At 37.8% G+C, this 24,261-nt stretch overlaps 2 protein-coding genes across 3 annotated transcripts; both read right to left on the reverse strand.

The window, feature by feature from the left end:
- Positions 1-7,724: 7,724 nt before the first annotated feature.
- Positions 7,725-12,897, reverse strand: LOC126872521 (lysozyme-like). The gene is made up of 2 exons (XM_050632588.1): positions 8,931-12,897; positions 7,725-8,774 (listed from the first exon to the last, which is right to left on the reverse strand). Exon 1 carries the CDS (start codon positions 11,982-11,984, stop codon positions 11,517-11,519), a length of 468 nt encoding a protein of 155 aa, XP_050488545.1. The 5' UTR covers positions 11,985-12,897; the 3' UTR covers positions 7,725-8,774; positions 8,931-11,516.
- Positions 12,898-13,046: 149 nt separating this feature from the next.
- LOC126872513 (chondroitin sulfate synthase 1) lies at positions 13,047-24,043 on the reverse strand. 2 transcript variants are annotated; one of them, XM_050632578.1, is made up of 7 exons: positions 23,699-24,043; positions 20,438-20,532; positions 19,035-20,025; positions 16,772-16,912; positions 16,516-16,696; positions 15,116-15,472; positions 13,047-14,999 (listed from the first exon to the last, which is right to left on the reverse strand). In XM_050632578.1, exons 3-7 carry the CDS (start codon positions 19,851-19,853, stop codon positions 14,038-14,040), a joined length of 2,460 nt encoding a protein of 819 aa, XP_050488535.1. In that variant the 5' UTR covers positions 19,854-20,025; positions 20,438-20,532; positions 23,699-24,043; the 3' UTR covers positions 13,047-14,037. The 2 variants fall into 2 exon arrangements, with proteins under 2 accessions (XP_050488535.1, XP_050488536.1); XM_050632579.1 differs by lacking the exon at positions 23,699-24,043 and adding an exon at positions 23,108-23,416.
- Between the last annotated feature and the right edge of the window lie 218 nt (positions 24,044-24,261).

Raw genomic sequence — 24,261 nt, forward strand, 5'->3', positions numbered from 1 at the left:
ACACTGTTTTGCGAATTTAAATAATCCATTATTGCAGTCGTAACATGATTGTAAAGTGTTAAATACGTATGGAGTTGTTTCGTTCCTTTCGCTTCTTTCTAATCAGCTTGGCACCGTTTTAATCTCGCCGCTTTCCTTTCCGGCTCAAAATACTTATTTGGCACGGCGCGTAACGTCCATTAAAATGCTTCCTCTGCCATCTTCTTCTCTCTCTCTCTCCACCCGCTATGCTTTTACCACCTTTGTGTCACGTAATTTGCAGTCACCTTAATTATTCATTTTCCTACCTTTTATGTAACCATTCTCATTACCAAACTACCCGATGAACAGTTGAAGAGCTTTGTGAACAGAGGATCTATAGGTATACCAGGACATGTAATTGTTACATTTAGCGGAAGCAAGTAATAAATGTTTAGTTACGGAGTATATATGGTGCGAATAAAATAACAATGAAATAGCTAGAAAATAGAAACAATGAAAAGTATCATCGAGTTTTCAATCAAATACTCGAATTAATTGGTAACTGAACAGTTCGACAGCGACGGTAAATGATGGGAATTTTATTGATTTTTTACATAAAGACACAATAATAAAACTATTTATTTCATAAGCATAAAAAGAATCAAATCTTTTAAGTGCCATCATCAATTCAAATGTCAAAACTAATATTAAGGAGGTAGAACGCAATGTATACAAATCACCATTTTGTCTTATGTCCAAAACATAAAACACGAAAACTTCTCAGTTATTAATTAGCGTACTAAAGCGAACATGGGGAAGAAACAGCTTGAAGTGTTGAATAATAATCAATCAAAACGAAACGATTGCGCCAAGTATTCTACTACGAACAAGGAAATGATCATAAGGAAAATATATAATAATAATCACCAAAAAAAAAAAAAATAAAAATAAAAAAATGATGGCAGAGATCTAACGCGACTACCAGGCCGCTCCTGCTCGCTCTTCGTCGGATCACTTTCTTCGGAGAATCATTAGAGCAGCGACCTTTACAGAGGTCGCTTAAACAACGCTTGAGTTTCACCAGCACGCTCATCTTGTGCTTTGGTTCACCGTTATTCGGGCTCGTTTACTTTGCGATCGATTCGCGCACTTCCTTCTTCCTGTGACTAAGACGTAGCAGATCACGAAGCACCCTGAGAACACACGCTCGACTTCGTGATCCGCGCGAAACATCGAAAATTGTTGGCTTGGCGGAAATACGAGACCCATACCTGTTAATCAATTGGGAATCAATTGACATGGCAATTGGAACGCCTTTGAGAGAGAAAGGCGCATTTTTGTAATTGGCAGTGTTTCGAACACGGCTATTAGGTAGATTGTCTCAATAGCTTTTATGGTTATTCACAATGCCTCTATTTACTAATCGAATAGTAGATCGTTTTAAGAAGACTACGGCTGATTGTCTCTTTAATGTACAATGATTCGTATCAACATCAGAATATTTTCTGAAATTATTTAGAAAATTGATTTAGAAAGTATGTATATGCGTTAAATAAGTAAAATATGGATACGTTTGTACCAAATATTTTCAATTTCTTTTTTTTCTTTTAATTATATCGAAAGTAGTCATATGATTAACTATGATAAAAAAAATGTATGCGACAATAATGTTCCTCGCACTATGGTTTCTTGAATATTAATGCGAGTCCACAATGTCTCTTTACTAGTCGAATGATAGATCGCTTTCAAAGGAAACAATGTTGGATCCTCTCATTAATATACTATATGTAGCTTTTACGATTATTGACTGTACTTCTACCTACTAGTGGGCGGAATGGTAGATTGTTTCGGGAAATGGCTTACAGCCCCGCGTAAATTATGTAGAAAGTCGTGATAAGAGAAGAAGCATTGAAGTGGCAAAAAGTATCGTTGCAGAATTTTTCGCGAAGCTTCCATTTCACCATGCTATTAAACCGAAGATCAGCTGTTTACCTGCGACTTCGATTCTCCTCGTCTAGTTTATAAACGAGTACGTCTCATTGAAGAATACTGTGCATTAAATTTCCAACAAAAAGCTTGTTAATATTTGTTAGACATGTACCGTTATTCAACAGTGATTCTACGAGAAATGCGACATGTGCAAGAGGCTTATTGCGCGTGTGACGTCTCTCGTACAAATGCGTTACATGATTTACCGCTTCGCGATTATGCTTGCTACTTCTCACGGTTACACTCTCGTAGATGTCAGATTCTAGTTTTTCTTAATAGCGTATCAATAAGCGTAATTGTCAGCTATTATTATCAACGTCTCGACTCGTATTTATTGATAAAGCAGAGACGCCAGTATCGATGAATTATATAACACCACGAGATTCCAGCATGCTTCTAACTAATAATTACGTATCGAACTATGCATCGAAATTATGCTGCTTTCTTCGTCTGGTTCCCAGAGAACATTCATCAAACTCTTGTGAATGCAAGTTCTATAAAAATTCGAACGAAGGCAAGACAAGCTTCTCTCGATTTCATCAAAGAGTCGATAATTATTCGCGATTATATGGATAAATTGCTCGTGATTGATCAGCGTGTACCGCGAACCAACATAGATCGACCTCCGATAACAGGCTGCCGGCGGTAAAAAAGTAACGATGACCCGGGTCGCTCTCACGCGTTTGTCTCAGTTGTTCACTTCCGCTAGTGAAAGGTGCATGCACACTCACCTCGGTGTATACGGTAAAATGCGCTTACGTACACCTACGTGCATTCTCGTGTGCGCATCAAACTATCCAAGTACACTTCGTCTATCAGTAACCGGCGATGTTTGCCTGGAAAGGCAGCCTTAGATCGTAGCATCATTCTGATTGAAATTCTAACGGGCGTCCCGCGACGAACCAGCAGATTTCTCTAAGCGCGCTCGTCCTGTCGTTTAACCCCTACAAGCGAAATCAATTTCGTTGGACATGTTGCATTAGAACGTTAGACGTCCAGAGGTATGAAGACATTTCGTTGCGATTCGCGTGTTGAGGATTTTTGCGATCGAAATCGAAATTTTCTCTTTTGGCACGACATGTAATTTTAATGCTAACGAGAAGGAGATATATACATGTTTGGTTGTGATTCGCGTTGAAGATTCTTCGAATCGAAATCATATTTATCTTTCTTCGATGATGGCAGATAAGGAGATTCGAATGACGATGTAAAGTTATTTGGCGGCAATTTCAAACTGAAGACTTCTGTACATTGAAAAGAGAATTTTCTTATTTCCATAAGAAGAGAATTTTAATCACGGCACCATCGGATTATGTTTTAACGTCGCTGCTCCATTATAATTTTCTAGCATCGAACAATATATCAACTATCTTCGATCGAAATATGAACAAATTCTTATTAATATTTCATTCTCGTTTCAATTTCAAATATTTCCTTAAATCTGGTTTGTTAAAATTAGATACAAAGTTAAGATTACGATTAAATTCACACTTTCTTTTCCTCTTTGCTGGTAACATTCAATCTGCTGGAAGAATGAAATAGAAGGAGTTCAGAGATGGAAGTTGTTAACTACTTCATATGTCTAACCGGCAATGATTTTTTAGTCACAAGGAGTCTGGGAATTTGTTGCATAATCATTTACACGGTTGGCTATCTTTTTTCTTAGGCGTATCGTATAAACACTCGAACAGGAGGCAACGATCGATTTAAAGGAGAAAAAGAGAAACGCGGAAAGACGAACGAGATCCTCCAAGAGAGCGTTCCTTCTCGGTACTTTTTATCGTATGAAAATGCGTTTCCTCGAGTATCGCAACCAACGTGTACTTAACATTTTGAAAAAATGTCGAATCGTTAATCAGGTAATCTTGCGATTTTAACGAGTAACCTCGGTGATTGCAACTTTATTGATATTGTATCCGAAACTCGATCGTTCTGAACAATCATCATTTACTTGCATTAGCTTTTAGACAAAATATCTCCGATTCTACGAAGTCTATAATTATATTTTATACTTTGACTTGTGTCTACGTGACTTATCTGCATCACTATTACTGTTCACTATTAGATCGTTGCATATTAAATGTCAAATATCGCCGTAACAATTTTCTAAACCATTTTTGCTTCAATCAATATTTTTATATTCATATGGATCATTTTATGTATATAGGTTTAAAATGACCAAGAATTTCCTCTTTTATATTTCCTCTTGTATATCCTCCAGCGTGAAGATATGTTAGGTCAGTTACCAAATGGAAATGTTTCGCTCCTACAATCGGGTTAGAATGAAAATCATTTTTGAAAGAGGGAATATCGTGATACTTTTTCCTGAACAGAAAATGAAATCGAGGAAGAACTTTGTACAGTCGCGTCACGATGCGCTTTGTAATTCTAATAGTCAGAATTTCTAAACCATTTTATTTTGTCTGATTCGGCCTGCCAAGTGGAGCGGCGCGTTTAATCGATTTCTTGCATCATTATTGGCCTAATTCCATTTGAATTTGTATTCATATTTGGGAAACATCCTTTCGTAGATTGTGCAACTTTTTCACTATCGCCGGATGAATACCAAAAGTATAGTCCTCAAGTTGTATTCAATTAAACTGTGCTTGTCTGTATCTACTTAATACAGTGTTCGCTAACTTGTGTTTAATATTGTAGTTTCTTACATAATTACGCTTGATAAATCCTCCAACAAGTTCCTGGAAACTTCCATTGCATTATCTGATTATATTGCGTTCCAAGAAATCACTGATAAAAATATTCCAGCCAAAAATTATTATTTTCCCCCTTGAGGAGATAAAACGCGTCATAACATTTGCAGATTTAAAGCATCGTTTTTATCTAATTAATAGGAAATTATCGAAATAATTAAGAAATAATAAATGCTCAATCTACTTCATAATAAAGGCGTACAAAATAAACTTCATTTACTATATTTCATCCATCATAAATTCACAGATACACATATCAAAGCAGATACACGGATGTATAATTTCTTCACTCTTATCAATAAAATGTTCATTAGACTATATTGATAATCGCTTAGAAGTATCCAGACGTTTGATTTGATTGAAAAATCACGAACAAATCGAACATAAACGATTCTGATATTTATAACCATCATATCTCTCTTTAATCGATTAAATTGATTTTCGAAAGATAGCGTAACAACAATAAAATTTACATTGTAATTGTCAGACCTTGTAGAATTATTTTATTGTTTGACAAACTCTTTATCTTCGGATGATGATCTTTATTTCCTTCCTTAATCTTGAAGTTATAAAACAGATTACGAACCATTACACAATTAAACTATTATTAATTTTACAAATCACAAGTGACAAGCTACTGATATCACTAAATATCCACTTCTGATAGCGACAAGTTAGATTACAGATTATCCGATTTTCTTTTTCATGAAAACTTACAAAATCCTTAAGAAAACTCTACGGAATACAACTTGTGACTTGTTAATTTATTAATAGAATTAGTTGGTTAATTAGTTAGTAAATTATGGTGCAAGAGGACTCTGATGTTAATACACCCACCGGTGTTTCAAAATGTATGTAGTAGTACATATACCTACAATAAGTAGCAAAATGTACTATTGTTGTTCCTCAATAAGCGATTTAAATTTATAGCTTGACGATAAAAAAGTAGCGAGCAATGTTCCTAACTTCCAATTCATCGATAATTTATACATTTTATTAAAAACCTAGAATAGCATACTGTTACTCTAAATCACTCAAACTGTCCAGATATATGTCAGCAGTAATATACGTCACACTAGTCTGACCTATGATCCCATTCGCAAACATCGAGACAGTCAACATGCAGTCATTACGGAACTTCATTGTTCTATCTACGCAATCATTCGCGATTAATGGTGGTGTCAGTAAAAATAACAATCTCACATCGTACAGACTATACATGATATATATTTATAACAACCAACACCGAATAGTTGAATAATCTCAGTGACCCGATGTTATGACAGTCATTTTATCATAATACATAATGACTCAAGCAAAGAAATCCAATCGTACTCTCATTTATCGTCGTCTTTGACGTGGTTTTCAATATTAGGCAAGGAGCTCCTTGCATTTCTTCATCCAACCATTCCACACCTTGGATCCTTCTACACTTTGGATCTGTTTCACGCACTCGATATCTTCTTCGATGTCATCGTTCGCGAAATCCTTCAAATACTTCCAATGTCTTCTGGAGCACCATTTGGCGCTGTTTATCTGAAAGACTCCATAAGTGTACCAGTCTTCGGACTAGTGACCAACTGTGTGTTCGATCCACTCTCGCTCTTCATAAAGCGAGCTCAGTTGCTGATCCACCTGACTCTCCATCCGAACAGCCAGATGAGACAGGATCAAGCGGAGTTTCGTCTCTCGGTTTATTTGTCCTGCCGTTATAATTTTGTTATTGACGAAATTGGACGAAGAAAGTGAATCAGTAATCATCAAAATGTTGGATGCAACTATACTATCCCGTGGAGGATGTAGCGGCACATGACTTACAGGACGATTCCAATCGAGGATGACTCATGTTATTGTTTTGCCTCGGAGTATTTACATCGTTATGATACACGAAATGTAATAATAAACAAACTCCGGACAAAACAATATACAACCGAAGTCGAATTTTAACTTTGCGGTACTCCCCCGACCAGTATAAATAAACAAACACGATCCTTGAGGACAATCAGTATCGAGCATTCTTATAGCGATTAGTATTGAGCAAACGTAAGCATTACCTTGTATGCGCATATCGAGCAACACTGAGCGAACGACGACTAAATAATTTTAAATACATTTGGCTACACTAAGTATCAACTCGTCTAGTCATTAATCTACAACACGTTTAATCGTCCTCCACAAGGATTCAAATATCACGCGACTTGCTTCACCGTATGTGTTGCGCAGTGACGAGCGATATGCGATGCCCCAAGCTTGAACGATAAATTGTGATTTCTTAATGCACGTGTGCCAAGAATGTCCGACGATAGGTGTTTTTGCATTTCGTTTTCGCATTTCGTTTTCGCCTACTTTGCTGCCACGCGTCGTGGACAGGTTGCTTCGATGATCTTACGATTGGTCCAAAATTTTCCTTCATACATGTTCGTTTTATTTTCTTTTATCTCTTAACGACAATTGTATCTTCCGTTTTTATCGAATTGTGCCGTAAGAAATTCCTAATTGATATTACGGAGAATTGATAAGAATATATACATGCTTCGCTAATAAATAAACAACTTCAAGATCGGAATATTTTGTATAGGTTTTTTATATTCTTCATTATTTGTAAATGTTTGCACCGAAATGTTTATGAACACATTAAATAAATGGATTCTTCGTACATATAGAATTTTATTTTATGTTATAAATATTATAGTGAATTCCTTTCTTTTTTTTTTTTTTTTTTTGGTGCTATTGACGAAGAGCTGTCTAGCATGGGCGTTTAGCTAGAATAGTCAGAAACGAGAGAGTTGAGGAAAGATTCACAGGATATCGCTTAATTGCGGCCGTCGACTAATTGGAAGGTTTCGTCACGCTCTTTAAATGGACCTTGAGTGGAATCTTTAAAGCTAAAGACACGTTCTAATGGTGGAAAATATGGACGATGTCGGAAACAATTCCCTCGATATATGGAAATATATATAGAGTCGAACTGATAGGAGAGAAAGGATTTGTTATCTTCAAGACGTAATTCAAATGTGATAGGAAATTTCTTATCAAGGTACATTTGGCACTGACGCAACGCGATTATTTAATAAAGAAATTTTATTTAAAGCTTAATGAAACAATTCCAGCGTCTTAACCAATTGCATAATCGATTATGCAAGTTGGAAAATTTGCATTGTTAGATATCTTTTATAGTACATCGTTATTTAAGTACAAGTAATGTCTAATAGACAGTATGTAAAGTGTTCGCAAATAAAAGTCTATACGCAAAACGGAATAATGTCACATATAGTTACAAACTTTGTTCAAGAGTAACGTTACGCTCCGTACTTGGTGAGCATTGGTACTTGAGTCGTCTTAAGATGCTTATTTATAAAAATATTGCTTTTTGTACTAAACTAGCAACGATTTTCATATAGATTCTTCGTCTTTCTCATATTATAATATTTGTTATAGTAATATTTGTTATAGTTATGTGGCAAAAGTACCAGTTTACTCTTCTGGTGAAATGAAATTCATTCCACACGTGTTACACGCTAATAGCAGCCAAGAGAGACGCATCATATTCATAACGTAAATAATAACAAAATTTCAATTAATTAATAATTAATATATATGATATGCATCAATATCGATTATCGCAAAGTCTTGTTCTTCGATATTTCTCAATACTCTGCGTATCGATGGAGTAATTTCTATACATAATATACAGGGTGGTTGGCAACTGGTGGTACAAGCGGAAAGGGGGTGATTCTACGCGAAAAAGGAAGTCGAAAATATAGAATAAAAATTTTTCGTTTGAGGCTTTGTTTTCGAGAAAATCGACTTTGAATTTTCGCTCGGTACGCGTGCACTTTATCACGTCTCGTTATCACTGCAGATCGTTGTCTCGATTGACGTTATGTTGATAAACACTTCCAATGTGACCGAAGTGTTTTCCTACCTATTAACTTACTATCCGACTTTTGCCGCTATCCACTATCAGTATCTATTAGTCTACCATCATGTCTACATACAGCATCAGCCGCAGCTGATCATTACAGACACCGGTATCCCAATCGTCGACATCCTGACAGACGTGTTATTCAAAGAGCAGAACGAACCCTCGGCGAATATGGTTCTTTTGAAAAACTTAGACGACATGGTGGTCGTCGACGACGCGTTAGTGTAAATGTTGAAGAGCAAATACTAAAGGACGTTTTGGAACATCCTGACATAAGTGCAAGAAACCTTTCCTTGCGGTATAATCTTAATTGCTTCACGATTCTTCGAATTCTACACGAAAACAACTTACATGCTTATCATATCACCAGAGTACAAGGACTCATGCCTCATAATAAGATTTCGCGAAAGGCATTTTGTCATTGGTTGCTTCAACAGCATGCCAACGATGCAGAATTGCTGTTAAAAATTTTATGAACCGATGAAGCGAAATTTACAAGGGACGGCATGTTCAATGTCCATAACATGCATAATTGGCAAAATGAGAATCCTCACTCTATTCTTGAAACACATTTTCAAGTAAGATGGAACGTAAACGTCTGGGCTGGCATAATCGGACATCTAATTATTGGGCCATATTTTTTCGAAGGAAATGTAACGTCAGCAGCATATTTCGATTTCTTACAAAACAAACTACCGGAATTATTAGAAGATGTACCGCTGAGAACTAGAGGAAGTTTAATTTTTCAACAAGACGATGCACCGCCACATTTTAGTCGTCATGTGAGAGATTTTTTAAACCAACATTACCAAGGCTGGATTGGTCGTGCTGGAACAGTAGCTTGGCCACCACGCTCTCCTGACTTAACGCCGCTTGACTTTTATTTATGGAGCCATATTAAATCAATTGTCTATTCTGAAAAAATCGCAAATTGAGAGCAATTGAAAGAAAAGATTATTGTAACCTTTCATACCTTAAAACAATCAAATATGTTAGAAAGTGTTCATAGAAATTTAATTAGAAGAGCAGAAGTATGTGTTCGGCAGAATGGGTAACATTTTCAGCAATTTTTGTAATAATAAACTTTATGATTACTTCATATTATTTCATTATGTATTCCTAATTTTCCGTTTCTGTTACGAGACAACGATCTACAGTGAGATCCGTTATAACGAGACGCGATAAAGTGCACGCGTACCGAGCGAAAATTCAAAGTCGATTTTCTCGAAAACAAAGCCTCAAACGAAAAATTTTTATTCTATATTTTCGACTTCTCTTTTCGCGTAGAATCAGCCTCTTTCCGCTTGTACCACCCTGTATACATACGAAAATAACGTAATTAATTTATACGTACGAATCGAACGTTTAATATCCTTTTCGTTAAATAAATTAACCTTCTGCATGTCTCTATTTCATTAAATTAAATCTGAAGTTTGGTGAGCATTGTCTGTCTGTTTTGTGATCACCACGATAATTCTATTAGAACAGAACAGCGACTCTTAAGTTGTATTCACTTAGCAGTACTTGCTCGAATCCACTTAATACAATGTTTACTAAATGTTTGATAAATTCCAAGCAACAATAATTATTCTTCCTCCTGAGGCGACTAAACGCATCACAACATTCGCAGAATTAACGAATCGTTTTCCTGTAATTAGAAAATTATCCAAACAATTAAGCATTGATAGATGCTTAATCTACTCCATAACAGAGACGCACAAAACAAATTTAATTTACGATTATAGACACGTATATTTCTTCATCCACCATAAATTCACAGATACACATATCAAAGCAGATACATAGATGTATAATTTCTTCGCTGTTATCAGTGAAATGTGCAGTAGACTATATTGATAACCGCTTAGAAGTATCCAGGCATTTGATTTGATTGAAAAATCTCGAACAAATCGAACTTAAACGATTCTAATATTTATAACCACCATATCTATCTTGAACCGATTAGATTGATTTTCGAAAGATAGTATAATAAAATTTACATCGTGGTTGTCAAACCTTATAGAATTATTTTATTGTTTCTTAAACTCATCTTCGGATGATAATCTCCACTTGCTTCCTTAATCTTGAAATTATAAAACAGATTAAGAGGAGTGTTCTAAATCGATAGATAAAGTCCTTGCCCCTCCTGCATAATCGAACTATTATATTAACTTTACAAGTCACAAGTGACAATACAATATTACCAAACATCCGCTTTTGATAACAACGAGTTTAATGATAAGCTGAATGATATCTTGCCCGACAGTTTTATAGATTATAGGTCGTTCGATTCTTCTTTCTGATGAAAAATTAGAAAATCCTTAAGAAAAGTCTACGGCATACAACTTGTGATTTGTCAATTTGAAAAATGCTATTCGTTGATAAATTATTGTGCAGGAGAGCCCTGAAGTTAACATACCTACCGTTACTTAAAAGGCAAATTTATGTAGCAGTATATATTCCAACAATAAGTAGTAAAATATATTATTGTTGTTTCTCAATAGGCAATTCAAATTTATAGTTTGGCGATGCCATAAAAATGTAGCGAGCAATGTTCCTAAATTCCAGTTCATCGTTAATTTATGCATTTTGCTAAAAATCTAGAGTAACATATCGTTATTCTAAATCAATCAAACTGTCCACATACTTATAAGCACCAATATACGTCGCACTAGAGTGACCTGTGATCCCATTCACAAATCACGACTTGCAGTTATTATAAAACTTCATCGTTCTATATGGTATACACAATCGGTCGCGATGAATGGTGGTGCTGATAGTAACAACAGCCTTACGTCAGACAGACTATACATGATATATGTTTATAGCAACCAACACCTAATAGTTCATGAACCCCAGTGACGCGATACTATGACAATCGTTTTATCACAGTACATACTGATTCAAAAAAAAAAAAAAAAAATATTCAATCATACTGTCACGCGTCGTCGTCGTCGACGTCGTTTGCAGTTCCCAATATTAGGCAGAGGTTTGTTCTTGCATTTCTTCATCCAGCCATCCCACGCCTTGAATCCTTCCATACTTTGAATCTTTTTGGCGCACTCGATGTCATCTGTGATATCGTCATTGGCGAAATCCTCGCAACGTTTGTTACAAATGCCTCCGCTGTGTCCTCTGGAACACCATTTGGCGCTATTTATCTGAAAGATTCCATAACTGTAGCTGGAGGCAGTCTTCGGACCAGTGATCAATTGTGTGTTCAATCCACTTTCGCTCTCCATCAAGCAGACCCAATTGCTGATTAAGCTTCTTTGGACTTTAGCTCGTTGAAGCTCCTGCACGGCTTCACACTGCGTCAAAATCCTTCCTTCCACCTGGCTGTCTATCAGAACAGCCAGAAGGGACAGGATCAAGCAGAGCTTCGTCTTTCGCTTCATTTGTCTGACGATTGTTATCGATCAGATCGAAGGGTGAACCGATAGCCAGTAGACTGTTCGATGTAACACTACTTCGACGAGAATTCACGCTTAAATATCAGACCACTTGTTTCACCGCTTGTGCCGCGCTGCGACGAATGATATGAGACGACCCTGAGCTTGAGCGATAAATTGTAATTTCCTAAGCCCCGCGCGGCCGGAAAGAATGTCTGGCGACCGGTGTCTTTGTTCTTCTTTCTACGATTCTACTTTGGCGTCACTCGTCGTAGACAGGTTGTTTCGTTAATCTTACGATTGATTCGATGTTCTTTTCCGTACACGTTTCTTTCATTTTATTTTATTTCTTAATGATAATCGTATCTCCCTTTTTAATTGATTTATATCGTACGAAGTTCTTAATTGATATTACGCAGAATTGATAAGAATATGTACACGCTTTGCCAACAAATAAACAACTTTAAGATCGCAATGTTGTGTGTGGTATTCTTTAAATACTTTATTACTTGCAGCTGTTTATGTGGGTGTTCATGCAAATATGTGTTTCTACGAACGCGATTAAATAGATGGATTCTTCACACATATATAATTTTATTTGATATTAGAAATATTATGAATTATTAATATAATGAACTCCTCTCATTAAATATCCTCTATTTTGATATTTCGCATACTGCTTAAATATTTGTAGAATTCAACTGCATATAACGTACGTACATCGTATATCTTTTAGGGATTTGAAGTGAATCTATTGGAAGGATTGCTGAGGAACTACCTAAAATGGGTGTATAGTTAGAATGATCAGAAACGGGAGATGTTGAGGAAAGATTCACGGGATATCGGTTAATTGGAAGGTTTCGTTCTTTAAAGGGACCTTGAGTGAAGCCTTATAAGCTGTAGACACTTTCTAATGGAGAAAAATATAGATAATATCGGAAACGATTGCCTCGATGGATATAAATATAAAATCGAATTGACAGGAGAAAAAAAATCTAGTACCTTCAAGATGTAATTGAAGAGCGATAGGAAATTTTTTTATCGAGGTACAACGATTAACGCAACACGATTATTTAATAGATAAATTTTATTTGCAATCCGATGAAGCAAGTCCAGTATCTTAACCACTTGCATAAATGATTATGCAAGTTGCAAAACTTGTATTGCTAGACATTCTTTTATAGCCGATCGTGATTAAGGTAAAAATAAAATAAAATAGGCAGTATTTAAATTGTTCACGAATAAAAATCTATACAGAAGGCACAATAATATCACATGTACTTACAACATTCGTTCAAGGGTAATGTTACACTGTATTCTTAAAGAGTATTGGCATCTTAAATCGTCTTAAGTTACTTATTCACAAAATTATTTCTGTTTATACGAAACTAGCGGAGATTTCTATAATAGATTCTTCATCCTTTTTATATCATAAAAGAAACAAATTTGTTATAATACGATGTGGTATTAATTTACTCTTATGGTCGAAATGAATAGTATTCGGTACGCGTTACACACTAATAGCAACCGAAAGCGATATATCACGTTCGTAACGCAAACAACATGGAAATTTGTATTAATTAATAGCTAATATGCAAAATATGTATTAATATCGATTATCGTAAAGTTTTGCTCTTTGATATTTCTTAATACTCTGCATATCAATGGCGATTTCTATATGTAACGTATACGAAAATATGATAATCAACCTACACATACGAATAGAACATTTAATACCTTTTCATTACATAAATATTTTCATTAAATTATTTTCATTAAATTAAATTTGAAGTTTAGAATCTGTTTTATCGATGCAGCGAGCAAGTCACAGTTGCAAACGTGACCATTATGGTAGTCCAATTAGGACAAAGACTTTGGTGAATTCGCGAACAATTATTAATTATCATTCGGTGCGAACTTCGATGTAAGATTCGTTGTCACACCCCGTATTTACAAAATGTCCTATCTACGAAACATTCTGGCACCATCATGGTTGCAAACATAATTTCTACCTTAACAACCGAGATACAGTAGATATCTTCAGCCTTTAGAAAGTCGTTCAACCCGCTGCACGCGTCAAGTTCTCTCTTCTGGCTTTGGCAAATTGCAGTATCTCCGGATTTTCGTAGATCATTTTAGCCAGAGTCTCTATCCCAGCGATTGTGTCAGTCTTGGTTCCCATGCACATGGACCACTGTGTCTCTGAAAGATCCTTGCTGCACTCAACGTCATGATAAATGTGAATCAAATCCTTGTCAGCCGCCCTAAATATCTTAATATTGGATTTCACCACTTTCTCATAGAAATCCACGTCCTCTTTGCCCCATCCTTGGATAGACAAATTGAAACCACCCACGCTTTTGTAATCCTGTTTGTACAAGGAGACGATACCGAATCCAAACTGCCTCCAATATCCCGATATTTCGTTTATGGCGAACGTATCTTGTTTTCTGTTACCTTTGTAAACGACCTTTGGATCATACTGACTGAACACCACCGGGAAATACATTTGTCTACCTAGAAGGCTGTTTGCGCGAATTCTGTAGAGAGCCGACTCGGTAAATACGATATCGACGTCAACGAAGAACATCAAATCGTCGTCCTTCAATCTTGACACACCGAAATTCAGAGCTTTGGCTCGAGAAAATGTACCAGAGACAGGAATTATATCGATGCTGACGCTACGATACTTGTATTTTAATTGTTCTATCAAGTCTATCGTTCGATTGAACGAATCTTCTGTTTCGCGACGATACAGAATAACTAAAAGTGCCGTTTTTTCTCCGCTCGTCAAACAGACCTCTTCGTAGTTTTGTAGGAACCTTCGGAAAACCTCGTACCTTCCGGATAAAGGTAGGATGAAGTGAATAATCTTGCTCTTGACTGGATCCTCTTCCTCGAAGTTGAAATTCAGGTTTAGAAATCCACCGCGGAATATGTTTTGCAGAGATTTGTCGTTTTGCTGACTTCTTCGCGTCTCGTCGACTTCCTCACCGTTCACGGTCTCTCGTATTTCTAGGCCTGTGAGCAAAAAACCAACGCATCTTTCGAATCGCCGTTTCCTATTCGTCTCGCATTTTACTACGTCGCTTTTTACGAAACGGTGGAAAATCTGTCAGATGAGATATGAAGGATACCTGTGAAGTGTTGGTGAAGGTACACGTGCCTCCTAACGGGCAACGTAACCTTTCTGCCTCTGTACTTTCGGTACACCAAAAGAAGATCCAATATAGTGTCAGCGCCGTAAGAATCCACTCGCCTGTATCCGTATAGAGTTGACCTTTCCTCGACGACTCGGCCACGCTGCCGTGAACAGGCATTTATAGAGGCCATTACTTCCCTCGTGATGTCCTCCAGACCTTCCTTTATGTCACTGTGAATTCTTCTCCTGGGATTAGAATCGCCTAAACTGTACTCGGATCTTGACAAAAAATCCCAAGGAATTACTTCGTCGCTACTTGTCGGTTTAAACGAACGAAGTCCTGCTGGAACACCTGGTTAAAACAGAAAAAAGAGGATTTTTATTAACACATTCTTATCTTGTGAGAAATTTACACCTCCGCTTGAAAATTCGAGTACATTATATTTCCTTGAAAACTAGGAAATGTTACGTATTTATTAAGAGATTACTTAGCTTGATATTTTATATAACAACGAAAGTACGAAGTATTAACATATTTTTAATTTTATCATAAAATTGATGCGACTTAAGGTCTGTAATTTACATTAAATACTTAAATTTTATTAATGACAAAAGATATCCATGGACTTTATATGAACAGATACAGCATGTTACTACTATCCCTCTCGTTTGAACAACACTGTATTATAAAATTTTGTTAATCAATTAAACGATAAATGTATTTGTTTTCAGTGAAACTGCTCCCAATTTTAATGCATTAAGTTTTCCTTACAAGAAGATCGAAAGAAATGTATTTTATTTTTATTATCAACATCGTCGATAGCTGACAGGAAATTATTTTTTCACACAGCCCGAAGAATATTTGGTCATGAAAGACTTACATAGATGCATAGAACTGATTCGTACAAGATACGATAATTATGTATACGATGGAAAAGTATGACTCTCTGGTTCCATTAGCGTATTGAAAATTTTATTAGCATGATACGAACGCGGATGTAAAGCAGGAGCAGTTGGTGAGTGCTTGCTCGCGTATTAGACGTGAATACGTCTGTAAGTGCAGAAAATGGAAATGAATAGAATCATTGAAAATGATCGAAGTGCTGATCGTTTCGTCTGATGGGCTCAAACGAATCGTGTCGTAGCTCGTTTCTGCAACGCCACGTCTGTCCGACGATCAATTCGCACGGGCTAATCGGCCTAAATGGTTCTATTAATAACGCACATCCAGGGAAACGCGATTGTTCTTCAAATGAACGATTCGAAACCCGTAAAATATTTCCGAGCACGGAAACCTTCTTGCGACATCGAATTTATCTTAACGACGTCGCTTAACCGCCCACGTTCCTCGTGGAAATTTTACGACCTCGGAATTCCTGGGAAATATTCATTTACCTAATATTTCTGTGTCATCGGGATATTCTTTCGAGTAGCGATTAACTGGAAATAGTGGAACACCATCGGCTATTTCGAAATTCTTGAGATTTTCCACGCTAATTCCTAACTGTTTCGCCATCGTGTAAATATCCCTGTGAAGATTGAGTCTCTCCTGTTGCAAATCTTGAATCTGTAGCCCCTAAAACGGAAATAGAAAAGGTTTTGCAACTTGCAGAGGAAACTAGCAAGTAATATTACGCCAGTCGATACCAACCCTCATGTAATTGTGCAACCTGTACATGTGAGGTGGACTTTTTACAGGATGCAAAGTAATAGCACGGTGAACTTCTTTTTTCTTCAAGTTTCCGGTGAACGCCTGTGCTCCACTACTGTTGTGATATAGAATGGACTGCATCTGTAACAACGAAAGCATCGAGTATCGTTAGCTGCAATTGCCATTAAAGCGACAGAAATAAATGACAACCGTCGTCGTTTATTTTGTTACATAGTCTATAATTTAGTATCGCGATAATTATTTTTATATTGCAAACGATATTTCAAAATTGAAATTACTATCTATTTGATCATTTTTCTGTCGATGAAATTTATTGATTTTTAGACAATAAAGATTTGGAGATTCCTTGGTAAATATTATTGAGACGAATTTTTATAATTCGAAGTAAAAGCAGCCTTGACGTATACAATTTTTACTGATTTAATGTCTGATGATAAATATTATCAGCAACATGAAACTGCATCTTACCGAGACTGCAGAACAAGTGTTAATCAAGCTGCGAGACTGGGTGTGGTGGTGTCTTATTACAGGGTATTATTCTAGTATTACATCGCTCAAGTTAACTCGTCCATGTTCTAGTATTGTCTGTTTTCAGTGTTCCTTTGAGTAATTTACAAATTATGTTATTGAAAATATGAATTTGCTAATCATTTTAGGATGTTTCGAAGAAGAAATGAAATTTGAGCTTCATCTGCAAATACATTTCATATGGACCAATCTGGTGATTGAAATGTCGAACAAGATGTCATTTGTTATCTTATTACTTGATATTTAAATCGTAGTGCTGTTATTGCAAGCTTAATACGTGGAGCAATCAATCGATTGACAGGGGAAACGCGTGAAAACGTTAAAACAAACACTTCGTACTTATTGCATGTAGTATGAATAGCTATTAAGTGTTTCGACCTTACGACGAACGTCAAGACGGGAACATACAGTAGGTTAGCAGGCTACGATTTGTTCGAATCTAACGACTAACATCCTCATCTCTGTATTTTGCGTCCCGAATGAGTTATTCCATTATTTCAATCCACGTCTCCCCATAAGTCAATATTTCCAGGCATTTACATTTTCCAAGAAGAGAATGTTGGATTTAGGAGTTAAATGTGTTCCCCGATAAAAATGTCTAATATGTATATTTCTTTTTCTTTTCTTTTTTTACCTATTCAAATTTTGTATTTAAACAAGAAGAGACAAAGAAGGGAAATTAAAGAAGGATCTATCTTTTCTCTTCTTTTTTTCATATTGGAAGTTCCTCGATCTAGCGTGACCGCTTTTCCTAACATGATATAAAACGGTAGAAAAAGAATTATTTTATCGAACCATGATTCTGTCGATGTGGTCGTCAGCAGATGCAGCGTGACATAATAATTCGCATTGCAACATCGTGCAACCATGAACGTAACCGTGCAGTTCGATTAAATTATTGCAAGGAGTGCGATAAGAGATTCAAGCGCTGAGTGCTGCAAATTGTTACTTAAGCACCTCGACCTAATGTTGAGTGTCAAGATGGAGGAGAATGACTCGATCTGGCCACTGGGTTACCAGGGTACTATTCGCTTGTACTTAACGACTAACATCCTCATCTGTACATTGTACCTTCCGAGTTAACTCAATGATAGCGTACCCTGTATATGATGCAGATGCGTAGCTTATGTATTTAAACCGATAATACGTATCGTGTGGGCCCTGTTTAGACCGTGCGAAAATTCTATTACATCCTACTAAACAACAGTTATTAAACTGCTTCTAGAAATAATCAATTATCAACGACACAGGACATGAATTTTTTCAAGGGTTTCAAAGAAATTGCGAATTCTTGGGGAAATGACCGTTACCTCAAGCAAGATTCCATTAACGTCCAGCCTATTATCAAGGTATATCTAAGTACGTATTACGTTCTGTGGGATAGCACGTTGTTTTAATGAACCGTGAGCCTGTGTCGATCAACAAATTACACGTGATACGTACGTCCCCAGTAACTATGTTGTATCAGGAGAGAGTAGTAAACTGAACGACCGAAAATAGATTTAATAGTTATATGACCGACGATGAGATTCATAAAGTGGTCGAACGAAGCGGAGGAACATTGCATAGAAGGAGTGAACTACGAAAATAAACTTTACGACAATCATTTTGCGCGGAACTTACGCGACAATTAAGCGATAGAAGGAAAAAGAAAAAGAAAGAACGCCAACAACTTGTCGCGAGCGAGCAAAAGTTTGGAAAGAAAGAAAATTACCTCGTAACTCCAGGTACAAGGTATACCGGCGTACTTCTGCACGCACCTTCCCAATTCGACGTCTTCATGCGTAGTGTACAAATGTCTCAGACAATACTTGATGTGCGGCACGATCCTCCTTAAGGTCTCCCTGGACAGAATAACACCTGGCCCACCCATACAAAAGTTCTCGTCGTACTCCAACGATAGCAGACCGAATTCCTCGGAGTTGCCTCTGCCTGCTTGGCCAATGTACATGGCCCTCTTGGAGTTGACGGATCGTAGCAATTTCTCCAGACGATCCGTTCTCACGTAGACGTCGTCGTCAGCTCTGAGGAACCACTCGAAACGATCCCCATAATTGTTCCACATGTATTGTAGCATCATAAATGACTTCTTCTGCGGTGGATAAGTGTCGTCGACCCGTGGCAAAGGTACCAAAGGTAGGTCTGGACAATTACCTGGGACGACGGAGTTTTCGGACGAAAAGAAGGCAATTTTGCCTGGAAGCTCTTTACCCCAAGTCTCGTAAACCGCTTTAGCTCTCGAGTCTAGATATTTGCCAGCAGTCATTACGCCCACGAAGACCAAGCTGGTCGACGAACTGTTTATCTGTTCATCGTCGTCCAATTTGGGAACGTTTCGTGCCGACGATCTGATCAACATTCGTGGTCCAGGCATCGAAGACGAGTAAACATTTAATCGCTGGTGATGGCTCGACGAGAGTATCTTGTAGCTTTGAATGAGAAAACCTAGGACAAGGCCCAGTATCAGGCCTAGAATGGCACTGGCCAATCCACGCCGTTTACGCATCACTGGGTGAAACGTCACCTCTTCCATTGATACTCTTCCGGGGTGCCTGGACCTCCGGCTAGGTTCATCGTCATCTTTCTAACCGTCGCGATCCTCTTCTTTAATGATTTCAATGTGCTAATTAGCGTAATTGCTGGGAATTCCTCGTACGATCCCATTGCTCCTCTTTCTCGACACTGAGCGCGAGTTCTGCTCAGACCTGTTGAACAACCGTTCATAATTCTTCTTTAGAATCTGATCCACGACGGTTTGGCATTTAAAATCCAGTGAACAAATATCGCTTTGTAATCGTCAGAAAAAACAGAAGTCGAAAGAGAAACGAAGACACCCCTCTGAATTGGCAATTCGGTTCGTTAAAAGGCATTCACTGGACTTTGGCTCACGTTTGTTTGCCATTTAAAGAACAAACTTTGCCTGTGTATTTTTCACCGCACCCGGCGAGACTACAAAAGCGTTCGTTGTTTAACTAGCCATTTATTTTTACGTTAACCTCGCGGCTGATGAGTCCACCGAAATCTATAATCTTTGTCAACGATATGGTATCTTTAAATATGACGTAATCAACTGGTCTCTCCGTTCACAGTTACCACAAGTAAACCACGACTACTTACGTTCAACATGTTCTACCACCTCGATTCCTTCCACTGCATTTCTCCGAATTCCATGGTGCAGCAGTTTTCAACGCGAATCGGTCGTTCATGTTAGTCTGAAAGATACGCAAAACACTGTTGCTAGATACAGAGCAAACAATACACGGATAAAATAAAGATTACTACGGTCAATATATTAATACGGCCAATCGAGGTCGCACACGTGCTAAATAATACTTGGACTGGAACCTTCGAGTCGGCAATTAATGACTGATCTTCTTCCATCGCGGTTACTCTTTGACACATTAAATATTTCGTAATTGTCCGGTCGTAAATTCCGATAGATTGATACGATAATTCGTATTCATTCGTCGTTCGAACGCCTATGGTCTGAGACAATTTATAGTCGACGACGGCCGATCAAGATGTCCCTTGATAATATTCATTGTAATAAACTCGATCGTAACCTTTCGATAAAGATGATCAGACATCTGTTGTACTTGAAGATTATTTCTCGAATAGGGGTCAGGAGTTTAACGATTCCGTTTTCGTACAATTTCCTGCAACGTCGTAAGAACGGTGATAAGAAAATGAACAGACCTGGCACTGTGTGAGTCCGAACAGCCGCAGGATACAGAATATAATAGCGTCTAGAAATGAGAACCTGGCGCCGTTAGAAGAAATCGTCGATCAATTAACCCGCTAGTTCAGTCACTGTTTTAGCAAATATGGAAGAATTTCCTACATCGTCAAGTTAGTCTGTGACTCGAATTCTTCGCATATATTTTTTAATTTCTTTAGAAGTACCGTTAAATATTTTTTCCGCGTGTTTCAAATTACATACGTGGAGATCGTAAGCATCCTACTTAAGCGTGTCGCGATGTTCATCTCAGTAATGGATAATGCGAGAAACGACCACGTTTGTTGAGTCGTCTCCTAAATGGTTAGTGGAGATTTATTCCCTAAATCGGCGTAGACAAAGAATCGTCCCTTGAGGAAACCGGTTCCAGGCACGATCCTGCATATCTGAATGCGGGCAGTCATTGAATTTCGATGCATGACGTCCTTTTGTTCGCGCGGAGCTAACGAGACAAAACGTATGTAGTACATTGCCGATTCGAAACTTGGTTATTTGGGTCAAGATATATTTTAATTATACATTTGCGAATAAATTAATGTGCGATTATTTCGTTCTTCATAATCGTAAATAATATATTACCACCAATGATTGAATCGCCTTTCCAAAGTCCGTACGCGATAATAAAACAAAATTTTGATTCCGAATCTTTCGATCACGCTGATCAACTCCACAGATTGAAATAGAGAGAGAAAGAGAGAGAGAGGTAAGAACCAGAGATACTATTTCCTAAAAATCATCTTGAAATTTCTGATTATTTATGTCATCTCCTTGTAATAAGTAGATTCATTTAAAAAAGTCCCCCGTTTTTTAAGGCATTGAATATTAGTTCTGCACCTGGTTCATAAATTGAAAACTACACGAACAGTGGAATTAATTAGTTTGTCTTTCGACAGACTAATTCGATTGTAAGAGACGAATCTAAATGTTCACGAGATACTCATAGGATAGTGGGATTTAATCAAGAAGAAAGTACTTTCGCGTTAACTGTAAATTAATTATTCGTTAAATGAAAGGTCGCTGATGGTCATCGTCGATTGTTCCCAATGGTTATTCGCACACCCGTGTTTCCGTTCTCACAATCTTCTCGCGTTTATTCTCACCAGGAACTAAGAAGAAACAAATTCCCGTTAAAATCCATGATTAATGTAAATTGTCTCGATTTGTACAAAAATATCCGATAGCAAGTGACACATAAATTCAATATCCGTTCGTGATATTTTAATCTTATCGCTTTCAAGGAAAGATTGTTCGGAATAATAACAGTTTGAAGATAATTTTGAAGTGTCGGTGCGAAAAAATCGTTGCGATTACATTTGTTACATTTTTTTTCTACGAATCTATAATTTCACGGAGAAACGGGGAAACGAAAATTTTTAGAAAAATTCAGCTTGATACCGTTAGAAGTTTCCGAGAAACGATACGCGAGGGTCGTGAAAGGTGTTGACAATCGTGATTACACGGTCGAATCGGTGAATCCACGAAATCCCGGTGTTCATCCCGTTAAAGGATGCGATCCGAAGTGACGTGCACGAACGAGGACGAACGAAAGGCGGGAGAACCGGTTTAAGCCGAAAGTCAGCTCCAGATCTCCTCTAGTTCCTACGGTAGAATACGACTTCTAGTTCTATATAGGGGAGATAAGGATGAACTAGCGCGGATGAGTCGCTTGGAACAAGAATCTCCACAGTCATCAATACCATAAAAGAAAATGTCAATGCACTTTCATCTCCTTTATCTTTGACGCGAAGAAAATCTAATTTGAAGTTGATGCAGCAGAATACGATTATTTTTATTAGACGATGCAGGATGAACAATTCAAAGATTACCGAATGAAAAATTGTCATGAAATTCTATTCCGTTTAACGAACGTTCGTTAAAGAACGAGGAAATCCCCATGTTAATTTTAATTGCCTCTGCATGATAGATTTGCATACATTTCTTAGTGAGTCAGAACAAAGTGGTCGGCTGAGTAAAAACACGTTGCGATCAAAGATTCTCGTGACCGCCGACGTTCATGAACTTCGGGACGATGGTATTTTCGAAAGACTGACCTGACCCATCCATTAAAAGCTGTTACTGGAACGAGGCCTCCGCTAATTGTTCCCACAGACATCGAGCCGCGTTCAAGACACAGAATCACCGAAGCAACAAAGACACGTTAGACGACTAGGTTCAACGTGATCGTGACTCGAATCGAAGACAATCTGAGCCTGTCCGATCAACCGGTGGAAGTCTCCAAGAGTCATCGACTTTTCGAGTCCGAGAGCACGATAATAACGAAAGGAACGATTCTAGTTCACGGCTGAACAATCTCGTTAAACGACAACTCGATCTTCTAAACAAATATCCTTTGTCCTCCTGTCCTCCACTTACGTAAGTCAGCCGGCAAATGAAATTTCAAATTTCATCCGGGAATTAAAATTTCACCTTCGGTTAAATATTTCTTTTCGTCCGCCGACGAGACTTTCTCACGATCACTATTTCACCGAAAAAACTTGGATTGTTCTACACTATATCTTCTTCGACATTTCACCATTCAATTTACCAATGGTGTTCGTACGTATTGCTATTAAGAGAAGTAACAAGCAAATCACTGATCATCGCTCGCGGATACATGTATCTTGTCTCCCGAGGCAACTTACTCTTCTTCGTGCTGGTCGTCTACCCGGCTGATGGGATTCACGTTGAGCGTGTACACGTGGGTCTATCTGACGCCGAAAAAAGCCATGTTACGGCCTCGCAGCATCCGCCACGGCATGACAGAAACCGTAACCCGTAAGATGACGACAGAAACGTGGAAAGGCCCACGGAATACACCGCACTGGCACCGACCGCGGTCGTGTTGCGAGCAGGATGTCGGAACAGCGACTGAACGAGACGAGCTGGCTAGTAGCAGTCAGACAGTCGGGCAAGCAGTTGTCGGGCAACAAGCAGTCAAGCTAGAACCAGCCTGATCGGCTTGCCGGGGTATACTAAAGCTTTTCAAGCGACGAGGCAGAAACTTTTCGTTCAGATACGATGGAAATGAGTCGATACGCAGGCTTCACTCTCTGCTCCTGACCTCGGCTACTTTCGACAGCTTCCGATTCGGAGGATTCTTTTGCTTCTCCTTTTCTGACTATGACGCGTATGATCATCGATGCTAGTTGAATTCTTTAACATTTTTAGAGGCATGTGCGCGACTCTTAAAGTGGGGATGTGAAAA

The sequence above is a fragment of the Bombus huntii genome, chromosome 13 (genome assembly GCF_024542735.1).
Source record: "Bombus huntii isolate Logan2020A chromosome 13, iyBomHunt1.1, whole genome shotgun sequence".
In the NCBI taxonomy this organism is placed as follows: Eukaryota; Metazoa; Arthropoda; class Insecta; order Hymenoptera; family Apidae; genus Bombus; species Bombus huntii.

Excerpts from the sequence above, each read along its gene's own strand:
- LOC126872521 (XM_050632588.1), bottom strand. The coding sequence starts at position 11,984 with ATGAAGCGAAAGACGAAGCTCTGCTTGATCCTGTCCCTTCTGGCTGTT.
- LOC126872513 (XM_050632578.1), bottom strand. The coding sequence starts at position 19,853 with ATGGAAGAGGTGACGTTTCACCCAGTGATGCGTAAACGGCGTGGATTG. Across the intron at positions 16,913-19,034 it reads CTTGTACCTGGAGTTACGAG|ATGCAGTCCATTCTATATCA; the intron begins GTAATTTTCTTT and ends TCGTTGTTACAG. Across the intron at positions 15,000-15,115 it reads CCTTCACCAACACTTCACAG|GCCTAGAAATACGAGAGACC; the intron begins GTATCCTTCATA and ends TTTTGCTCACAG.